Below are 18,287 nucleotides of genomic sequence, written 5' to 3'. Positions count from 1 at the left end.
TAGGGTCATTGGTAGAGCTACACATGCAAACAGTGTCCACTGGCTGTGTCATATGTGGGAGACATTCCTGAGATATGACAAATGTAACCCCTGCATTGCCATAAATCTGCTAAATGTAACTGCTGTGGCACTGCCAGACATCTTATAAATGTAACCCCTATACTCCTTGAGATATGACATATGTAACCGCTGCACTTCCAGAAATATAAACAAATCTAACTCCTGCACAGCCAGAGATCTGATAAATGTAACCCCTGGACTGCCACAGTAGGTCTGCTCTTATTTTGACTCTCATACATGCTTTTTAAATGTGTGCCCCCTTGTGAAAAAAAAATGCCCCCCCCATTTCATTCGTTCTGGAGCCGACCCTGCCTGGTGCAGGTGATTTCTCTCCCTGAAGATAGTATTTATCATAAGAAACACACACAGGATATTACCAAAACCCAAGAAGCTTTGTGAAAATAAAATTGCAGTCAGAACTCCTGTGCAAGGAACATCCAGAAGCATCTTGGGCCTATATAATACTAAAGTGTTAACTAGCGCAACTGAGGTTAGTTATTATCAAGAAACCTTGTCAGCAAGCACAATCAAACGGGCTCTTAGAAACACAAACACACATCAGAAGCCACTGTTACTCTGTGTACGTGTGTGTTATGCATTCATGTCACGAATTTACTGAGCCAGTATCAGGCTGATCTAGGTATTTATTCTAAAGCAGCGTAAATGTCCACTGTGTATATAATATATGATCATATGAGACATAATTACTGCATTACAGATTTCTGGGCTCACTTTTACTCAACACAGCAGTGCTAAGAAATACAGTCAACGGTGCATTAAAATGATGGTAAACTTGACATTATTTAAATCAGGTGAGGAGTGTAAGCGTCATTTTAGATTTAGATGGACTTTAATTGATCACTTTTAATGAAGATGCGCTGTAACTTACTTTTTAATCTAGCTGTGTCATTCTAATACCCCGCACTCTGGCCACCCAATACAAAACTCATTTAACGGTTGGAATTGTTCTCCAATCGGTGCGCTAGCTACAAAACAAAGTGCGGTACGGATAGCAAGGCTATTGGCTAAGAGGTGGAAACTTCACCTCAAGAAAAAAAAGACTTTTCCTCTGCGAAGCGAAATACAGGTACCTCCCACACATTTTTTTTTTATTTTTTTTAAAACTCATGAATGACGGTCACCTTTATTTTTAACAGTGACCATGTTAACACAGAGATTGGCACCTTGTGCTTGCACTTGATGTAAATCTAAGAGTTAAAAAAAGGGCTAATAAAGCCTTTTTTAACCTTGTTTAGTTGCAGCTGCTCTGCACTAGAATGATTGGGCTTCATATACCAGATGATATAATTGACAAACACCTAGATTACGAGTTTTGCGTTGGGCTTTTAACACTGAAAAAATGGCAATTTCATTGTAAAAGCAGTAACGCAGTATTGGGAGTCGTGTTGGTATAGCTATACCGCAAGCATTTTAGCCGTTAACGCAACGTCAATCCCGCACTCAAAAAAATTACTTTTTTTGCGTGGGATTTTCCTAGCGCCGGTATTACAGGTTGTGCGGTGAGGCTAAAATGCTTGCGTTACAGCCTATACCGACACGATCCATACCGCTATCTGAGAGCAGTAGTTATGGATTTTGTGTGACAAAAATGTCTCACAAAACTCATAACTAAAGTGTTACAAAGTATTCTAACACCCATTAACTACCTATTAACCCTTAAACCGCCGCCCTTCCACATTGCAAACACTATATTAAACCTATTAACCCCTAATCTGTCACCCACCCACATCGTAACTATTCAATAACGTTACTAGCCCCTAATCTGCCGCCCACCCACATCGCCAACACTATTTAAATATATTAACCCCTATTCCCCCGCACCCCGACATTGCCTGCAACTATAATAAAGTTATTAACCCCTATTCCGCCGCTCCTCGACATCGCCGCCACTATAATAAAGTTATTAAACCCTAAACCTCCGGCCTCCCACATCTCCGCCACTAAATAAACCTACTAACCCCTAAACCTGCGGCCCCCCACATCGCAAAACACTAAATTAAGCTATTAACACCTAAACCTAACACCCCCTAACTTTAAATTAAAATTACAATATAACTCTATTTAAATAAATAAAAACTTACCTGTGAAATAAAAATAAACCTATCATTAAACTATAAATTAACCTAACCTTACTATTCTAATAAAAAAAAACTACCAATTAAAATATCTAAATTACAAATTTAAAAAAACCTAACACTACGAAAAAAATTAAAAATCTAAATTACAACTAAAAAAAATAAATAAAAATCCTACGAACAATTTTAAAAATCTAAGTTTACCAAAATAATTAACACTAAAATCACGAAAAATAAAAAACACTAAGATTACAAAAAAATAAACGAAATTATCAAAAATAAAAACAATTACACCTAATCTAATAGCCCTATAAAAATAAAAAAGCCACCCCAAAATAAAAACACCCCCTAGCCTACAATAAACTACCAATAGCCCTTAAAAATAAATAAAAAAAATAGGCCTTTTGTAGGGCATTGCCCTAAAGAAATCAGCTCTGTTACCTGTAAAAAAATACAAAGTCCCCCCAACAGTAAAACCCACCACCCAACCAACCCCTCAAAATAAATAACCTAACTCTAAAAAAACTAAGCTACCCATTGCTGTTAAAAGGGCATTTGAATGGCATTGCCCGGGCATTTAGCTCTTTTGCATTGCACTTAAAAGGGCATTTAGCTCTTTTTCAAAGCCCAAACCCTAATTTAAAAACAAAAAAAACACCCCCAAGACCTCCTGGACAAAGACGGCGAGGTCTTTGTCCAGGAGGCGAGGTCTTCATCCATTCCGGGGGCGTCTTCTATCTTCATCCCGGCGGCGCGGAGTGGAGCCATCCTGGAAGCCGATCTCATCCTGCGCAGAGCATCCTCTTCATACGATCGCCGCCATACACTGAAGTTGAATGCAAGGTAGCCGTTTCAAAATGGCGTACCTTGCATTCCTATTGGCTGATTTGATTTTTCAAATTCAAATCAGTCAATAGGATGAGAGCTACTGAAATCCTATTGGCTGATTGAAATCATTGTTTTTGTTTTTGTAATTTTAGTGTTTTTTATTTTTCGTGATTTTAGTGTTAATTATTTTTGGTAAACTTAGATTTTTTAAAATTTTCGTCGGATTTGTTTTTTTTTTAGTTGTAATTTATATTTTTTTATTTTTTCCGCGGTGTCGTTTTTTTATAAATTTGTAAATTAGATATTTTAATTGGTAGTTTTTTTTATTTTATTAGAATAGTTATCTTTGGTTAATTTATAATTTAATATTAGGTTTATTTTTATTTCACAGGTAAGTTTTTATTTATTTAACCCCTTAATGACAACTGACGTACCAGGTACGTCATGCATTAACAACCAGTTAATCACAATGGACGTACCTGGTACGTCAGTTGTCTAAGAGAGTGCTGGAAGCGATCGCAATCGCTTCCAGCAGCTCTCAGGGTATTGCAGTGATGCCTCCATATGGAGGCATCCTGCAATACCTTTTTAGAAGACTCCGATGCAGAGAGAGCCACTCTGTGGCCCTCTCTGCACCGGTAGCGATGGTGCCGGTTCGTTGGTGGGTGGGAGCGTAACAGGGAGGCGGGTGGGCGGCCCATCGCTACCCGGCATCCGGTTCCTAGAAGTGCAATGTGCACGCCGGGTGCCGGGAGCGTGCGGGGGGGGCGTGCGTGCGCGTGCATGGGCGCGTGCGCGCGCATTAGCTGGCACTGACACTGACACCAATGAGGAGGGAAGGGGGGGGGGGAAAGATTTTTTAATAAAATAATATAAAAGGATCTGGGAAGGGGAGGGGGATAGGGGTATTGTGGGGGGCTGCTACACTACAGAAAACATAAAAAAAAACAAAAGAACAAAAAACACTTTTGTTTTTGGGGCAAATTGGGTACTGGCAGTACCCAAGATGGCCGCAATTAGATAGGGGAGAGGGTTAGAGAGCTGGGGGGGGGGGATCATGGAGGTTGGGGCTAAGGCAGGAGTCCATCACAGCTAAAATATTTTATTTTTTTTATAAAAAAAAAATAAAAACTCCTTTTATTTAGTACTGGCAGACTTTCTGCCAGTACTTAAGATGGCGGGGACATTTGTGGGGTGGGGAGGGAAGAGAGCTGTTTGGGAGGGATCAGGGGGTGGGATGTGTCAGGTGGGAAGCTGATCTCTACCCTAAAGCTAAAATTAACCCTGCAAGCTCCCTACAACCTACCTAATTAACCCCTTCACTGCTGGGCATAATTTACGTGTGGTGCGCAGCAGCATTTAGCGGCCTTCTAATTACCAAAAATCAATGCCAAAGCCATATAAGTCTGCTATTTCTGAACAAAGGGGATCCCAAAGAAGCTTTTACAACAATTTGTGCCATAATAGCACAAGCTGTTTGTAAATAATTTCAGTGAGAAACCTAAAATTGTGAAAAATGTAAAGTTTTTTTTTTATTTGCTCGCATTTGGCGGTGAAATGGTGGCATAAAATATACCAAAATGTGCCTAGATCAATACTTTGGGTTGTCTTCTAACAAAAAATATATACATGTCAAGGGATATTCAGGTATTCCTGACAGATATCAGGGTTCCAATGTAACTAGCGCTAATTTTGAAAAAAAGTGGTTTGGAAATAGCGAAGTGCTACTTGTATTTATGGCCCTATAACTTGCAAAAAAAGCAAAAAACATGTAAACATTGGGTATTTCTAAACTCAGGACAAAATTTAGAAACTATTTAGCATGGGTGTTTTTTGGTGATTGTAGATGTGTAACAGATTTTGGGGGTCAAAGTTAGAACAAGTGTGTTTTTTTCCATTTTTTCCTCATATTTTATTACTTTTTTTGTAGTAAATTATAAGACATGATGAAAATAATGGTATCTTTAGAAAGTCCATTTAATGGCGAGAAAAACGGTATATAATATGTGTGGGTACAGTAAATGAGTAAGAGGGAAATTACAGCTAAACACAAACACCGCAGAAATGTAAAAATAGCCATTGTCATTAAGGGTAAGAAAATTGAAAAATGGTCCGGTCATTAAGGGGTTAAATAGAGTTATATTGTAATTTTAATTTAAAGTTAGGGGGTGTTAGGTTTAGGGGTTAATAGTTTAATTTAGTGTTTTGTGATGTGGGGGGGCAGCGGTTTAAGGGTTAAAAGGTTTATTTAGTGGCGGACATGTGGGAGGCCAGAGGTTTAGGGGTTAATAACTTTAGTATAGTGGTGGCGATGTCTGGGAGTGGCGGAATAGGGGTTGATAATTTTTATTAGTGTCGGTGATGTCGGGAGCGGCGGAATAGGGGTTAATAACTTTATTTAGTGGCGGCAATGTCAGGGCGGCGGATTAGGGTTGTTTAGGGGTTTATGTTAGGGTGTTTTTTTCCCCCATAGACATTAATGGGGTTGTGTTACGGAAATTTTTAATTCCGCGCTTCAGTTGTTAAGTTTTTTTCTGACACTCACTCCCCATTGATGTCTATGGGGGAAAGCGTGCTCGAGCACGTAAAAGCAGCCCTTGGCTTTTGTGCAGTATGGAGCTTAATGCCACCATATCACACGCACAAGGAGGCTTTTCAGAAACTCGTAATGGCAGCGCTATGTAGGGTGAAATAACGCAACTTTTGTTGTGTTCGTTTTGCACCCTGTTTAGCTCAAAACTCGTAATCTAGGTGTTATTTATTTATTGACAAGGGTATTAGCAGCAACTACAATTTAGCCTAGCTAACAATAATCAATAACGTAAATCAAGGTGATACTCTGGTCTGTTTTTTTAAGGGCAAGACTTCTGTATATTGAGGTAGTGAGCCCTGAATGCCTCGGCCATCTAAGTCCATGAGAAGGAATTTATTTATTTAAAACCTCATATGCTTGATGTCCAGTTATTGGGAATAGGAAATAAAAATCTTTGTTCCTTTATTTAATCATAAAGGGCTGTATTGTTCCATGAGCACTGTAATTATTTTGTATAAGCCTCTCATCAAAATATTTAGGGTAAGATATTATGGTGTTCAGGATACCTCTACTTTTGTTTTAACAGTGCTTGATATGCAATAGAAGAATCTTCTCCCATGACCCTTTGAATGAGATCTCAAATTAGAGTTGCTAAAGGTATGATACAGACCCTCATACATCTTTTAATAAGAAATAAAATGTGCTATATTTGCATCAATAAATTAAGATATACTAAACCCAATTTTTTTCTTTAATGATTCAGATAGAGCATCCAATTTTAGGCAACTTTCTAATTTACTCCTATTATCACATTTTCTTCGTTCTCTTGTTCTCTTTATTTAAAAAGCAGGAATGTAAAGGCCCATTTTAGGTTCAGCACCCTGGATTGTGCTTGTTTATTGGTGGCTACATTAAGCAAATCAATAAGTAAATGTAACACAGTTTCTGAACCAAAAATGGTCCAGCTCCTAAACTTTACATTCTTGCTTTTTAAATAAAGATAGCAAGAGAATAAAGACAAATTGGTAATAGGAGTAAATTAGAAAGTTGCTTAAAATTGTATGTTCCATCTGAATTAGTAAAATTTGGGTTTAGTATCCCTTTAATATAGTTTAACAAATATACTGTATCATGGTGTCTGTCATCATTGTGACTATGCAATTTTCCAAACTATTCAGTCATTATCCTGGCTATCTTCTTCTTTTCCTTTCCCACATGCTTGTAATTACAGCCTCAAGGATGAAGAATCCCAAAGATAGTGAGTTCCTTGTGCTTTTATTGTAGTGATTAGACATGCTTACTATAAAGTATAATATATTTAAAGTATTTAGTGTCTGATAGATATTTGTTATCTGCTTTAGTTATTTATAGCTTTGCTCCCTTTGTATTCAAGTTTTCATAGGATTTAACTACTGGGACAACATGACTATCTGGATTGGGATACCTACAGGGCTTGGGCTGTTAAAGGGACGTGAAACCCCAAAAAATGATTTCATAATTTAGGCAGACAATACAATTTAAAACAAATTGTAATTCTTTTATCAAATTAGATTCATTCTCATCGTATTACTTGTTGAAAAGCATACCTAGGTAGGCTCAGGTGCCTCAGTGCACTACTGGGAGCTGACTGCTGATTGGAGGCTGCACATATATGCCTCTTATCACCTGGTGTGTTCAGCTGGCTCCCAGTATTGCACTACTGTTCCGTCAAAAAAGGATACCAAGAGAATGACGCAAAAAAAATAATAGGAACAAATTGGAAAGCTGTTTAAAATTGAATGCTTTATCGGAATCATGAAAGAAGTTTTTTGGGTGTTATGTCCCTTTAAAGGAAAAGGGTTCTCCAGAAAAATGTAAAATTGCAGTAAAATAAAGTTACAATTTACCTTTAATTTCCAGCAAGAAAGTTACATTTTGTTTATGCTAGTTTAACCCTCCCTCGCTTAGTTTACACAGTCCTCCCAGCTCAGCAGTCATTTTTCTCTATTCTAGAAGCACACTGCTAATCTCTTCCTGTTGAGTTTGAAGACAAGTGCTCATGCTGTCTACTAATACAAGCTTCTGCACACCAGCTCTCACATGACCTTCAGTCTCTACAGAAGTGAGCATTACAGCTTCTGATAGGCTGTGCTCTGCTTCTTGAAGAAAAGAGTGCTATGTAAAAGGTAAGTGTGGGTAAAGGGGAGGCGGTGGTATTATTAAAATTTACATTAAAGGTACAGTCAAGACCAAAAATAAACTTTCATGATTCAGATAGGGCATGTCGTTTTAAACAACTTTCCAATGTACTTTTATCACCAATTTTGCTTTGTTCTCTTGGTATTCTTAGTTGAAAGCTAAACCTAGGAGGCTCATATGCAAACAATTTTAGCCCTTGAAGACTGCCTCTTATCTGAATGCATTTTGAATTTTTTTTCACTACTAGAGGGCATTAGTTCATGTATGGCATATAGATAAGTTTCAGCTCATGAACGTGAAGTGACCTAGGAGCAAGCACTGATTGGCTAAAATGCAATTCTGTCAAAAGAACTGAAATAAGGGGGCAGTCTGCAGAAGCTTAGGCCCCTAGTTATCAAGCCGTCAACCTCAAATACGCTGGAATTCCGCAGCATATTTGTGGCGAGGCTAATTCGCCATAGTTATCAAGCCCTAGATACCGGCAAAAGTAGAATTTAGTGACGTAAGCTTCGATCCGCCGGACTCAGTCCGACACAGATCGATTCTTACGTCACTCCAGATGTTCCCGCACTATCTGACTACTTTTGCTAGTTATCAAAAAACTAGCAGGTACGCTCGGCACTTTTCCGGCCCAGCATACCTGGAGGCGGCGGATCCCATAGAAATCAATGGGAGTCTGACCATAGCGAAAGTTCATGTTCGCTGCTGCCCAACATCCCATTGATTCCTATGGGAGCTGTCTACACCTAACACCCTAACATGTACCCCGAGTCTAAACACCCCTAATCTGTCCCCCCCTACACCGCCGCAACTAAATAAAGTTATTACCCCCTAAACCGCCGCTCCCGGAGCCCACCGCCACTATAATAAATATGTTAACCCCTAAACCGCCGCTCCCGGACCCCGCCGCCACCTACATTATACCTATTAACCCCTATCCTGCCCCCCCTATACCGTTGCCACCTATAATAAAGTTATTAACCCCTATCCTGCGGATCCCGGACCTCGCCGCAACTAAATAAATAGTTTAACCCCTAAACCGCCGCTCCCGGACCCCGCCGCAACCTATATTAAACTTATTAACTCCTAATCTGCCCCCCCCCCCTACACCGTCGCCACCTATAATAAATTTATTAACCCCTATCCTGCCCCCCTACACCGCCGCCACTGTAATAAAATTATTAACCCCTAAACCTAAGTCTAACACTAACCCTAACACCCCCCTAACTTAAATATTAATTAAATAAATCTAAATAATATTTCTCTTATTAACTAAATTAATCCTATTTAAAACTAAATACTTACCTTTAAAATAAACCCTAATATAGCTACAATATAAATAATAATTATATTGTAGCTATTTTAGGATTTATTTTTATTTTACAGGCATCTTTCAATTTATTTTAACTAGGTACAATAGCTATTAAATAGTTATTAACTATTTAGTAGCTACCTAGCTAAAATAAAGAGAAATTTACCTGTAAAATAAAAACTAACCTAAGTTACAATTACACCTAACACTACACTATACTTAAATAAATAATTCCTATTTAAAACTAAATACGTACCTGTAAAATAAACCCTAATAATTACATTGTAGCTATTTTAGGATGTATATTTATTTTACAGGTAACTTTGTATTTATTTTAGCTAGTTAGAATAGTTATTAAATAGTTATTAACTATTTAATAACTACCTAGCTAAAAGAAATACAAAATTACCTGTAAAATAAATCCTAACCTAAGTTACAATTAAACCTAACACTACACTATCATTAAATTAATTAAATAAATTAGCTACAAATAACTACAATTAAATTAAATAAACTAACTAAAGTACAAAAAATTAAAAAAAATAGGTTACAAACATTTAAAAAATATTACAAAAATTTTAAGCTACTTACACCAAATCTAAGCCCCCTAATAAAATAACAAAGCCCCCAAAAATAAAAAAATGCCCTACCCTATTCTAAATTAAAAAGTTACCAGCTCCCCACATACCCCTAATCTAACCCAAACCCCCCTTAAATAAACCTGATCCAATCAGCCAATCAGATTGAGCTCGCATTCTATTGGCTGTTCCGATCAGCCAATAGAATGCGAGCTCAATCTGATTGGCTGATTGGATCAGCCAATCGGATTGAACTTCAATCTGATTGGCTGATTCAATCAGCCAATCAGATTTTTTCTACCTTAATTCCGATGGGCTGATAGAATCCTATCAGCCAATCGGAATTGAAGGGACGCCATCTTGGATGACGTCCCTTAAAGGAACCTTCATTCATCGTTAGTCCGTCGGGGAAGAAGGATGTTCCGCGTTGGCGGGATGAAGAGGGATCCGGATGAAAGAAGATTGAAGACGCCGCTTGGAAGATGACTTCGCCCGGTTGGAAGACCTCTTCAGTGCCGCCTGGATGATGACTTCATCGGATGGAAGACTTCTTCAGCGCCCCTTGGATGATGACCTCCGCCGCTCCGGATCTCCTCTTCGGTTCCATCGGTGGTCGGCTGGCTGAAGACGACTCAAGGTAGGATGATCTTCAGGGGAGTAGTGTTAGGTTTATTTAAGGGGGGTTTGGGTTAGATTAGGGGTATGTGGGTGGTGGGTTTTAATGTTGGGGGGGTTGTATTTTTATTTCACAGGCAAAAGAGCAGAATTCTTTGGGGCATGCCCCGCAAAAGGCCCTTTTAAGGGCTAGTAAGGTAAAAGAGCTGGTAACTTTTTAATTTAGAATAGGGTAGGGCATTTTTTTTATTTTGGGGGGCTTTGTTATTTTATTAGGGGGCTTAGATTAGGTGTAAGTAGCTTAAAATTGTTGTAATATTTTTTAAATGTTTGTAACTTATTTTTTTAATTTTTTTGTAACTTAGCTTTTTTAATTTTTTGTACTTTAGTTAGTCTATTTAATTTAATTTAATTTTAGTTATTTGTAGCTAATTTATTTAATTAATTTAATGATAGTGTAGTGTTAGGTTTAATTGTAACTTAGGTTAGGATTTATTTTACAGGTAATTTTGTATTTCTTTTAGCTAGGTAGTTATTAAATAGTTAATAACTATTTAATAACTATTCTAACGAGCTAAAATAAATACAAAGTTACCTGTAAAATAAATATAAATCCTAAAATAGCTACAATGTAATTATTAATTACATTGTAGCTATCTTAGGGTTTATTTTACAGGTAGTATTTAGTTTTAAATAGCAATAATTTATTAAAGTATAGTGTAGTGTTAGGTGTAATTGTAACTTAGGTTAGGATTTATTTTACAGGTAAATTTCTCTTTATTTTAACTAGGTAGCTATTAAATAGTTAATAACTATTTAATAGCTATTGTACCTAGTTAAAATAAATTGAAAGTTGCCTATAAAATAAAAATAAATCAAAAGATAGCTACAATATAATTATTATTTATATTGTAGCTATATTAGGGTTTATTTTAAAGGTAAGTATTTAGTTTTAAATAGGATTAATTTAGTTAATAAGAGAAATATTATTTAGATTTATTTAATTAATATTTAAGTTAGGGGGGTGTTAGGGTTAATGTTAGACTTAGGTTTAGGGGTTAATAATTTTATTACAGTGGCGACGGTGTAGGGGGGGGCAGGATAGGGGTTAATAAATTTATTATAGGTGGCGACGGTGTAGGGGGGGCAGATTAGGGGTTAATAAGTTTAATATAGGTTGCGGCGGGGTCCGGGAGAGGCGGTTTAGGGGTTAAACTATTTATTTAGTTGCGGCGTGGTCCGGGATCCGCAGGATAGGGGTTAATAACTTTATTATAGGTGGCGGCGGTATAGGGGGGGCAGGATAGGGGTTACTAGGTATAATGTAGGTGGCGGCGGTGTACGGGAGCGACGGTTTAGGGGTTAATACATTTATAAGAGTTGCGGCGGGGTCTAGGAGCGGCGGTTTAGGGGTTAATAACTTTATTGAGTTGCGGGGGGCTCCGGAGGCGCCAGTATAGGGGGGTAGAACAGTGTAGTTAGTGTGGGTGCTTAGTGACAGGGGTATCAATAAAGCTGTCAAAAAGCCGAAGAGCAGTGAGATCGGATGAGTGATAACTATCACAGTCCGCTGCTCATCGCCCCGTACTTGGTGCGCAGATTTTTGACAGCTTTTTTTATAACTTAGGCGAAATTTTGAAGGTCCGCAGCGGCGATGGTAGGCGAGCTTAGGCGGGCGTATTGAACCGGCGAAGGCAGGTAAAGTAGACGGCTTGATAACTACCCCCCTTAGATACAAGGTAATTACAGAGGTAAAACGTATATTATTATAACTGTGTTGGTTATGCAAAACTGGGGAATCGGTAATAAAGGGATTATCTATCTTTTTAAACAATAACAATTCTGGTGTAGACTGTCCTTTTAACGTAACATATTGTTTTGCAAATAATTATATGGTAATTATTAAATATATTGTATACAAAGTTTTCAAGTCATTGTATCCACCTAACTATAAAAAAAATGTGTGCAATTTGCACTTTCATTTAATGTTATGTATTTTTTAACAATCCAATATCAAACATGCATTCCCTATATTCCATCAACACTTCTCTACGAAATAGAGGTCTTACTTTAGCTTCTGAAGTTGGTTCCAAAAAGCACAAACGATTCCCAAGTCCCTCAGCTGCCAGGCAGAACTTGCGCTGTTCCTTGTGTATGTTGGCGACACACTGGAGGACCACTTCATCATCCTAAAAAAATGAGCAGAACAAGAAGAAAGGAGAGAACATTAATAGGATGCAATAACACTTTATCGCACGTAATGTGCCGTGCCTTCATATTATATAGTCAGATAGACATGGCCAACATCTGCTTATGTTGCATAAAAAGAAGAGTTTAAATAATATATATAATTTTTTTATGGATAAAAAAATGAAATATATATATATATATATATATATACAAATGAGTTTTAAAGGGACATGAAAATTAAAATTAAAACGCAAGTTAACAACTTGCAACTACAAGATTTTTCAGAGGTTTTGCAATAAAATAAACTAAGGTACGTTGTTATTTACAGCAATTGTTTTTCAAAGGTCAAACTCCGCCCACCACTTGCCTCAGTTGGAGAAGCCAATTCAGACTTGTCACGGTCAATATCCATAGTTTTGCATTTCTTTATCTTAACATCTCTGCTGAGGCCAACTAGGAACTGATATGTGGCAAGGTTAAGCTTGTACAATGTGCACATCTCAGCACATTCACATTCTCAACAAGTGAACCCACAAATTACAAATTACAGGAAAATGGGCAGAATAAATACTGAATGTATATTTAAAAGTTGTTTTACTGTCCATATTTAAGCACTTTGTAATACAATCTCCAGTGTTGCATGCCCCTTTAAACTTTCATGATTCAGAAAATTCCATGAGACCATACTGTAGTTGGCACATGAGCATGCACTGGTCTTCAATACTATATGTATAGCACTGGTATAAATATTGTTGTATGCACCGCTGCCAGACACATGCAGAACCCTGAGCCTACTTAGATATTAATTTTGACTTTAAGACTTCATGTCCCTTTAACATTATAAACTTTAAAAAAGCAACAACAACAAAAACAAAAATGGATTCAATATTTAGCACATTAGGTAACTTTTAATCATGTGACACACGCAAGTCCAAAATGACATTGATGAGAAGCAGAGCATATTTTGGATCAACTCCATGTAGATATTCTGAACACTTGAATGTGATATAAACTTTCTTTACCACTGAATAAAGCAGAGCTTTACAAACTTTTCATGTTGGTGACACTTTTTAGACCTAAATCATTTTGCGACACAGTAATTCAGTTGTTCTAGCAAACAGGAGGTCAAACTAACTTGTTATAAGAGATACGGACACATAAATGATATAATAACTAAATATATTTACAAGTAATAGTGCAAGAATTAAAAAAAGTTTAATAACACCAAGCTGCGAGTCCAACTGACTAGTGTCTGCGCTGCAAACACACTACTATCCCACTCACTTACTACACATGCAGTCACGAGCCAATGGAGAAGACTATACTTGCAGGCAGGAGCCAATGTGCCGCCAAAGCCGCCAATGGGAATAGTTTCAGTTCCCACTGAGCTGCGCCAATAGGTTTAGATGATCTTTGAGCCACTAGGTATCAATCATGTGATATGCGTAGCAGGCAGGCGGAAAGTCGGAAACCAAAATAAATGTAATTTTTTTTTTAAATTGAAAAGTTATTAGTGCTGAAGCAGGGATACACCTACACACTGCCGCCGAAAGACTAACGTGTCACGACACACAGTTTGGAAAGCACTGGAATAAACAGAAGAGGGGTCCCTTTAATAATAAATGAGCCATGTCAGATGTAAAAATCCAATAAATTATGTAGTTTATGTTCTCAATCTTTAAGTCGCAATAAGCTGTTATTAAGCTATTCACTTCAACCTCCTCTTTTTATTCCTTACAAATACCAGCGATCTTATATAGCTGTGATTGACGACTTTCTTCTCTTTACATATCCATAATTTTGACTATTTATGAAAAAGTCAGAATCAGAATTATATTTTTGTATATAGAGTAATAAAACTCAATCCTAAGTGACAGTCTGTTGTATCTCCCAGCAAAGACCCACAGCAGACCAAAATAGGTTTAGACAGAACCAGACATACTTCAAAAAGGTCCTACTCTATAAAAGGCAAAATTTTACTTTTTAAAATAAATTTTAAAACAAAAGCTGCTCCATAGCAGAAAACCACTGGTCAAATGTGAAGGCTGCTCCTGATTGGCTCACTGGAGGTTTGCGCTCCCAAACTGCATTTATTGGGCAATGAAAAAAACAACTCCACAAGTAGGAGACAGGAATTAAGTAACTGCCAATTCCAAACAAGCAAAAAAGCTGGTATGAAACATTGCCCTTTTTCCTTGGACCCTGATGTATCCATTCAATAAAGACTTGTTTAAATACACAGCAGGCTTGGACATTTTTAATTTATTGGGTAAGTCTAAGGGGTATATTTATTAATGTGTGATACGAACTGCTCTAGCAGGGGGTGTCAATCAACCCGATCGTATTCGATCGGGTCGATTTTTGTCCGCGGCCTCAGAGCAGACGGACGAGTTATGGAGCAGCGGTAAAGCGGTCTCTAAGTCTATTCTTGTCATGTATTTTTCTTTCAACGCCTTTATTTTACTGATAACAGCCTATATACCAATATGTATCCATTCAATCTGTTATTTGACAAGAAAATGACGACTAACTGTCAATGAGTCCAGCACTGGGCAGACTTTATAGAAAATTGACTGATTACTTAATATTTTATGGAATGCATTATTCAGGACAACATAAGGACAGTAAAATTAAACTTTCACAATTCAGAGGGAAAACAATTTTAATTTTTTTTCCAATTTACTGCTATCTCATTTGCTTTGTTCTCCTGGTATCCTTGGTTGAAAAGCATATCTAGGTAAGCTCAGGAGCAGCAATGCACTACAAAGAGCTAGCTGCTGATTGGTGGCTGCACATATAGCCTCTGGCCATTGCTGCTCCTTAAGCAAAGGATATCAAGACAAGGATACCAAGACAATGAAGCAAACTATATAATAGAACTAAATTGGAAGGCTGTTTAAACATATATGCTGTAGCTGAATCATGAAAGAAACATTTGAGGTTCCATGTCCCTTTTTATTCAGATGCTAATGTTAAATGAATCTATTTTATTGGATCATTAGAGTCACAAATAAACTGTGTACATTTAATAAGGTTTTGGATATTTTACTATAAAAAATAGAAAATATAATACACAAATGTAAATTTACTTACAAAAAAGCATCTTTACAATAAACATTATATTTAAAATGCAGATACTGTTAATATTGATTGCAGAAGAATAGTTATATGTTGTTAACACAGTTTGTATAACCATTAAAATACCTTGATATTGCATATCTTTTTCTTAGCTCTGTGCTGGCAGAGGGTGCAGTACATACTTTACAATCATTATGCATCACATATTTGATGTTTTCAAGAAGCTATTCAGTTAATCTATGGCACAGTCTAAGATTCTGATAGTAATATTACTTTCTGATTCCAACAATTAAAGAAATAAATTGTCAATCTGTAGTTTCTGGGTAGACTTCACTAATAAACCTGCACAAGCCGGATTAAGTTTTAAATGAATGCTGCAATGTCTTTAGGTACCGTACCGGTTAGAAAACTAGATTCATGTAAGAAGTTTCACTCAAAGTTTTACCAGGATCCTGAATACATAAATTAAATTTTCTAATATCTTCCTTAGTGTTGTTTGTTAACTATGAGCTAACCCCTGTACAGTAAAGTCAAAATTAAAGGGACCGTCTACACCTTGGTCGTCTTAAAGGGCCACTAAACCTAAAATCTTTCTTTCATGATTCAGATAAAGAATAGAAATTTAAACAACATTACAATTTACTTCCATTATTTATTTTGCTTCATTTTTTAAATATCCTTAGTTGAAGAAAAAGCAATGCACATGGCGAGCCAATCACACAAGGCTTCTATGTGCAGCAACCAATCAGCAGCTAGTGAGCATATCTAGATATGCTTTTCATCAAAGAATATCAAGAGAATAAAACAAATTAGATAATATAAGTAAATTAGAAAGATGTTTAAAATTGCATTCTCTTTCTACATCATAAAAGAAAAAATGTGGGTGGCATGTCCCTTTAAAGTCTTACCTTAGATTAAACTGAAAACAGTCTCCTGCATCTTTTCTATATAATGCAGTAGGAACAATAAAAAAGTTATTTTAAAATAAATATTTTTGCCAAGCTCAGTCCACTGATGACATCATGATCTGGGCTGCATATGGCAACCAATCACAAAAGGCTCACTAGTTGGATTCAACAGACTGGCAATGCTATTCAGCAGAGTGCCTAGATGCAGCCCAGATCTTGATGTCATCAGTAGGAGAAGCTTGGCAGCCATTTCAAAGAGGCCAAAAACACTATTCATTATAAAATAACTTTTTTACTGTTCCTGCAACATGATATAGAAAGGGTGCAGGAGGATATTTGCAGCTTAATGTAAGGTAAGAATTTAAGATGACCAAGGTGTAGACTGTCCCTTTAAGCGTTCATCATTCAGATAAAGCATGCAATTATATAAAAAAAATCTAATTTATTTGTTTATTAAATTTAAACTTTGCTTTAAGTAGCCCTTGTTGAAAAACATGCCTAGGTAGATTTAGGAGCAGCAATGCACTACTGGGAGCTAGCTAATGATTGGTGGCTGAACATATATGTCTCCTGTCAGTGACTCAACTAATGAGTTCAGCTAGCTCACAGCAGTGCATTGCTGCTCATTCAATAAAGGGATACCAATAGAATGAAGCAAATTTCATATTGGAAGTAAATTGAAAAGTAGCTTTAAATTGTATGCTCTAGCTGAATTATGAAAGAAACTAACTTGGGTTTCAGGTCCCTTTAAGAGCATAGATAAACTCCTACTTGGGAGCTACAACTTATCTACTGAGCAGGAAAATGTTGGGGGAGTCTACAGGCATGCACATGTATACCCCAATTGCCAGCCAGTTCTAGCTTAGAAGCTGCAATTAGATGGGCTCACAAGCAGGACTTTAGCTATGTGCTTTACCATTTTCATAGTTTAATTATCAATATCCTGAAGTTTAGAATGAGAAAATATTTTTTATATTAAAGTGCATGGTGGTTCTGCCTCATGGAAATGCTCTAATGCTAGTACAGATATCTCTGCTGCCAAGTAGTATGCATCATCCCAATAGCTGAGGTGTAGACTGTATAGGTAGACTAGCCATCAACCAACCAGGTAGCATACAGACATACACTATACAGGGAGTGCAGAATTATTAGGCAAATTAGTATTTTGACCACATCATCCTCTTTATGCATGTTGTCTTACTCCAAGCTGTATAGGCTCGAAAGCCTACTACCAATTAAGCATATTAGGTGATGTGCATCTCTGTAATGAGAAGGGGTGTGGTCTAATGACATCAACACCCTATATCAGGTGTGCATAATAATTAGACAACTTCCTTTCCTTTGGCAAAATGGGTTAAAAGAAGGACTTGACAGGCTCAGAAAAGTAAACAATAGTGAGATATCTTGAAGAGGGATGCAGCACTCTTAAAATTGCAAAGCTTCTGAAGCGTGATCATCGAACAATCAAGCGTTTCATTCAAAATAGTCAACAGGGTCGCAAGAAGCGTGTGGAAAAACCACTGCCCATGAACTGAGAAAAGTCAAGCGTGCAGCTGCCAAGATGCCACTTGCCACCAGTTTGGCCATATTTCAGAGCTGCAACATCACTGGAGTGCCCAAAAGCACAAGGTGTGCAATACTCAGAGACATGGCCAAGGTAAGAAAGGCTGAAAGACGACCACCACTGAACAAGACACACAAGCTGAAACGTCAAGACTGGGCCAAGAAATATCTCAAGACTGATTTTTCTAAGGTTTTATGGACTGATGAAATGAGAGTGAGTCTTGATGGGCCAGATGGATGGGCCCGCTTGGCTGGATTGGTAAAGGGCAGAGAGCTCCAGTCCGACTCAGACGCCAGCAAGGTGGAGGTGGAGTACTGGTTTGGGCTGGTATCATCAAAGATGAGCTT

The 18,287-nt window shown here is 37.4% G+C and overlaps 1 protein-coding gene across 11 annotated transcripts in view; it reads right to left on the bottom strand.

Annotated features, from left to right (window-relative positions):
* The window catches only part of RYR3 (ryanodine receptor 3), a 1,083,635-nt gene that overhangs the window by 847,384 nt on the left and 217,964 nt on the right, over positions 1 to 18,287 (bottom strand). For all 11 annotated transcript variants that reach the window (XM_053697970.1, XM_053697969.1, XM_053697973.1 and 8 more), the window contains exon 2: positions 12,270 to 12,389. In XM_053697970.1, coding sequence (XP_053553945.1) covers positions 12,270 to 12,389 — 120 coding nt within the window. The remainder of the gene's footprint in view (positions 1 to 12,269; positions 12,390 to 18,287) is intronic.

This window comes from Bombina bombina, chromosome 1 (assembly GCF_027579735.1).
Source record: "Bombina bombina isolate aBomBom1 chromosome 1, aBomBom1.pri, whole genome shotgun sequence".
Taxonomy (NCBI): domain Eukaryota; kingdom Metazoa; phylum Chordata; class Amphibia; order Anura; family Bombinatoridae; genus Bombina; species Bombina bombina.
This window is presented reverse-complemented; position numbering and strand designations above follow the sequence as displayed.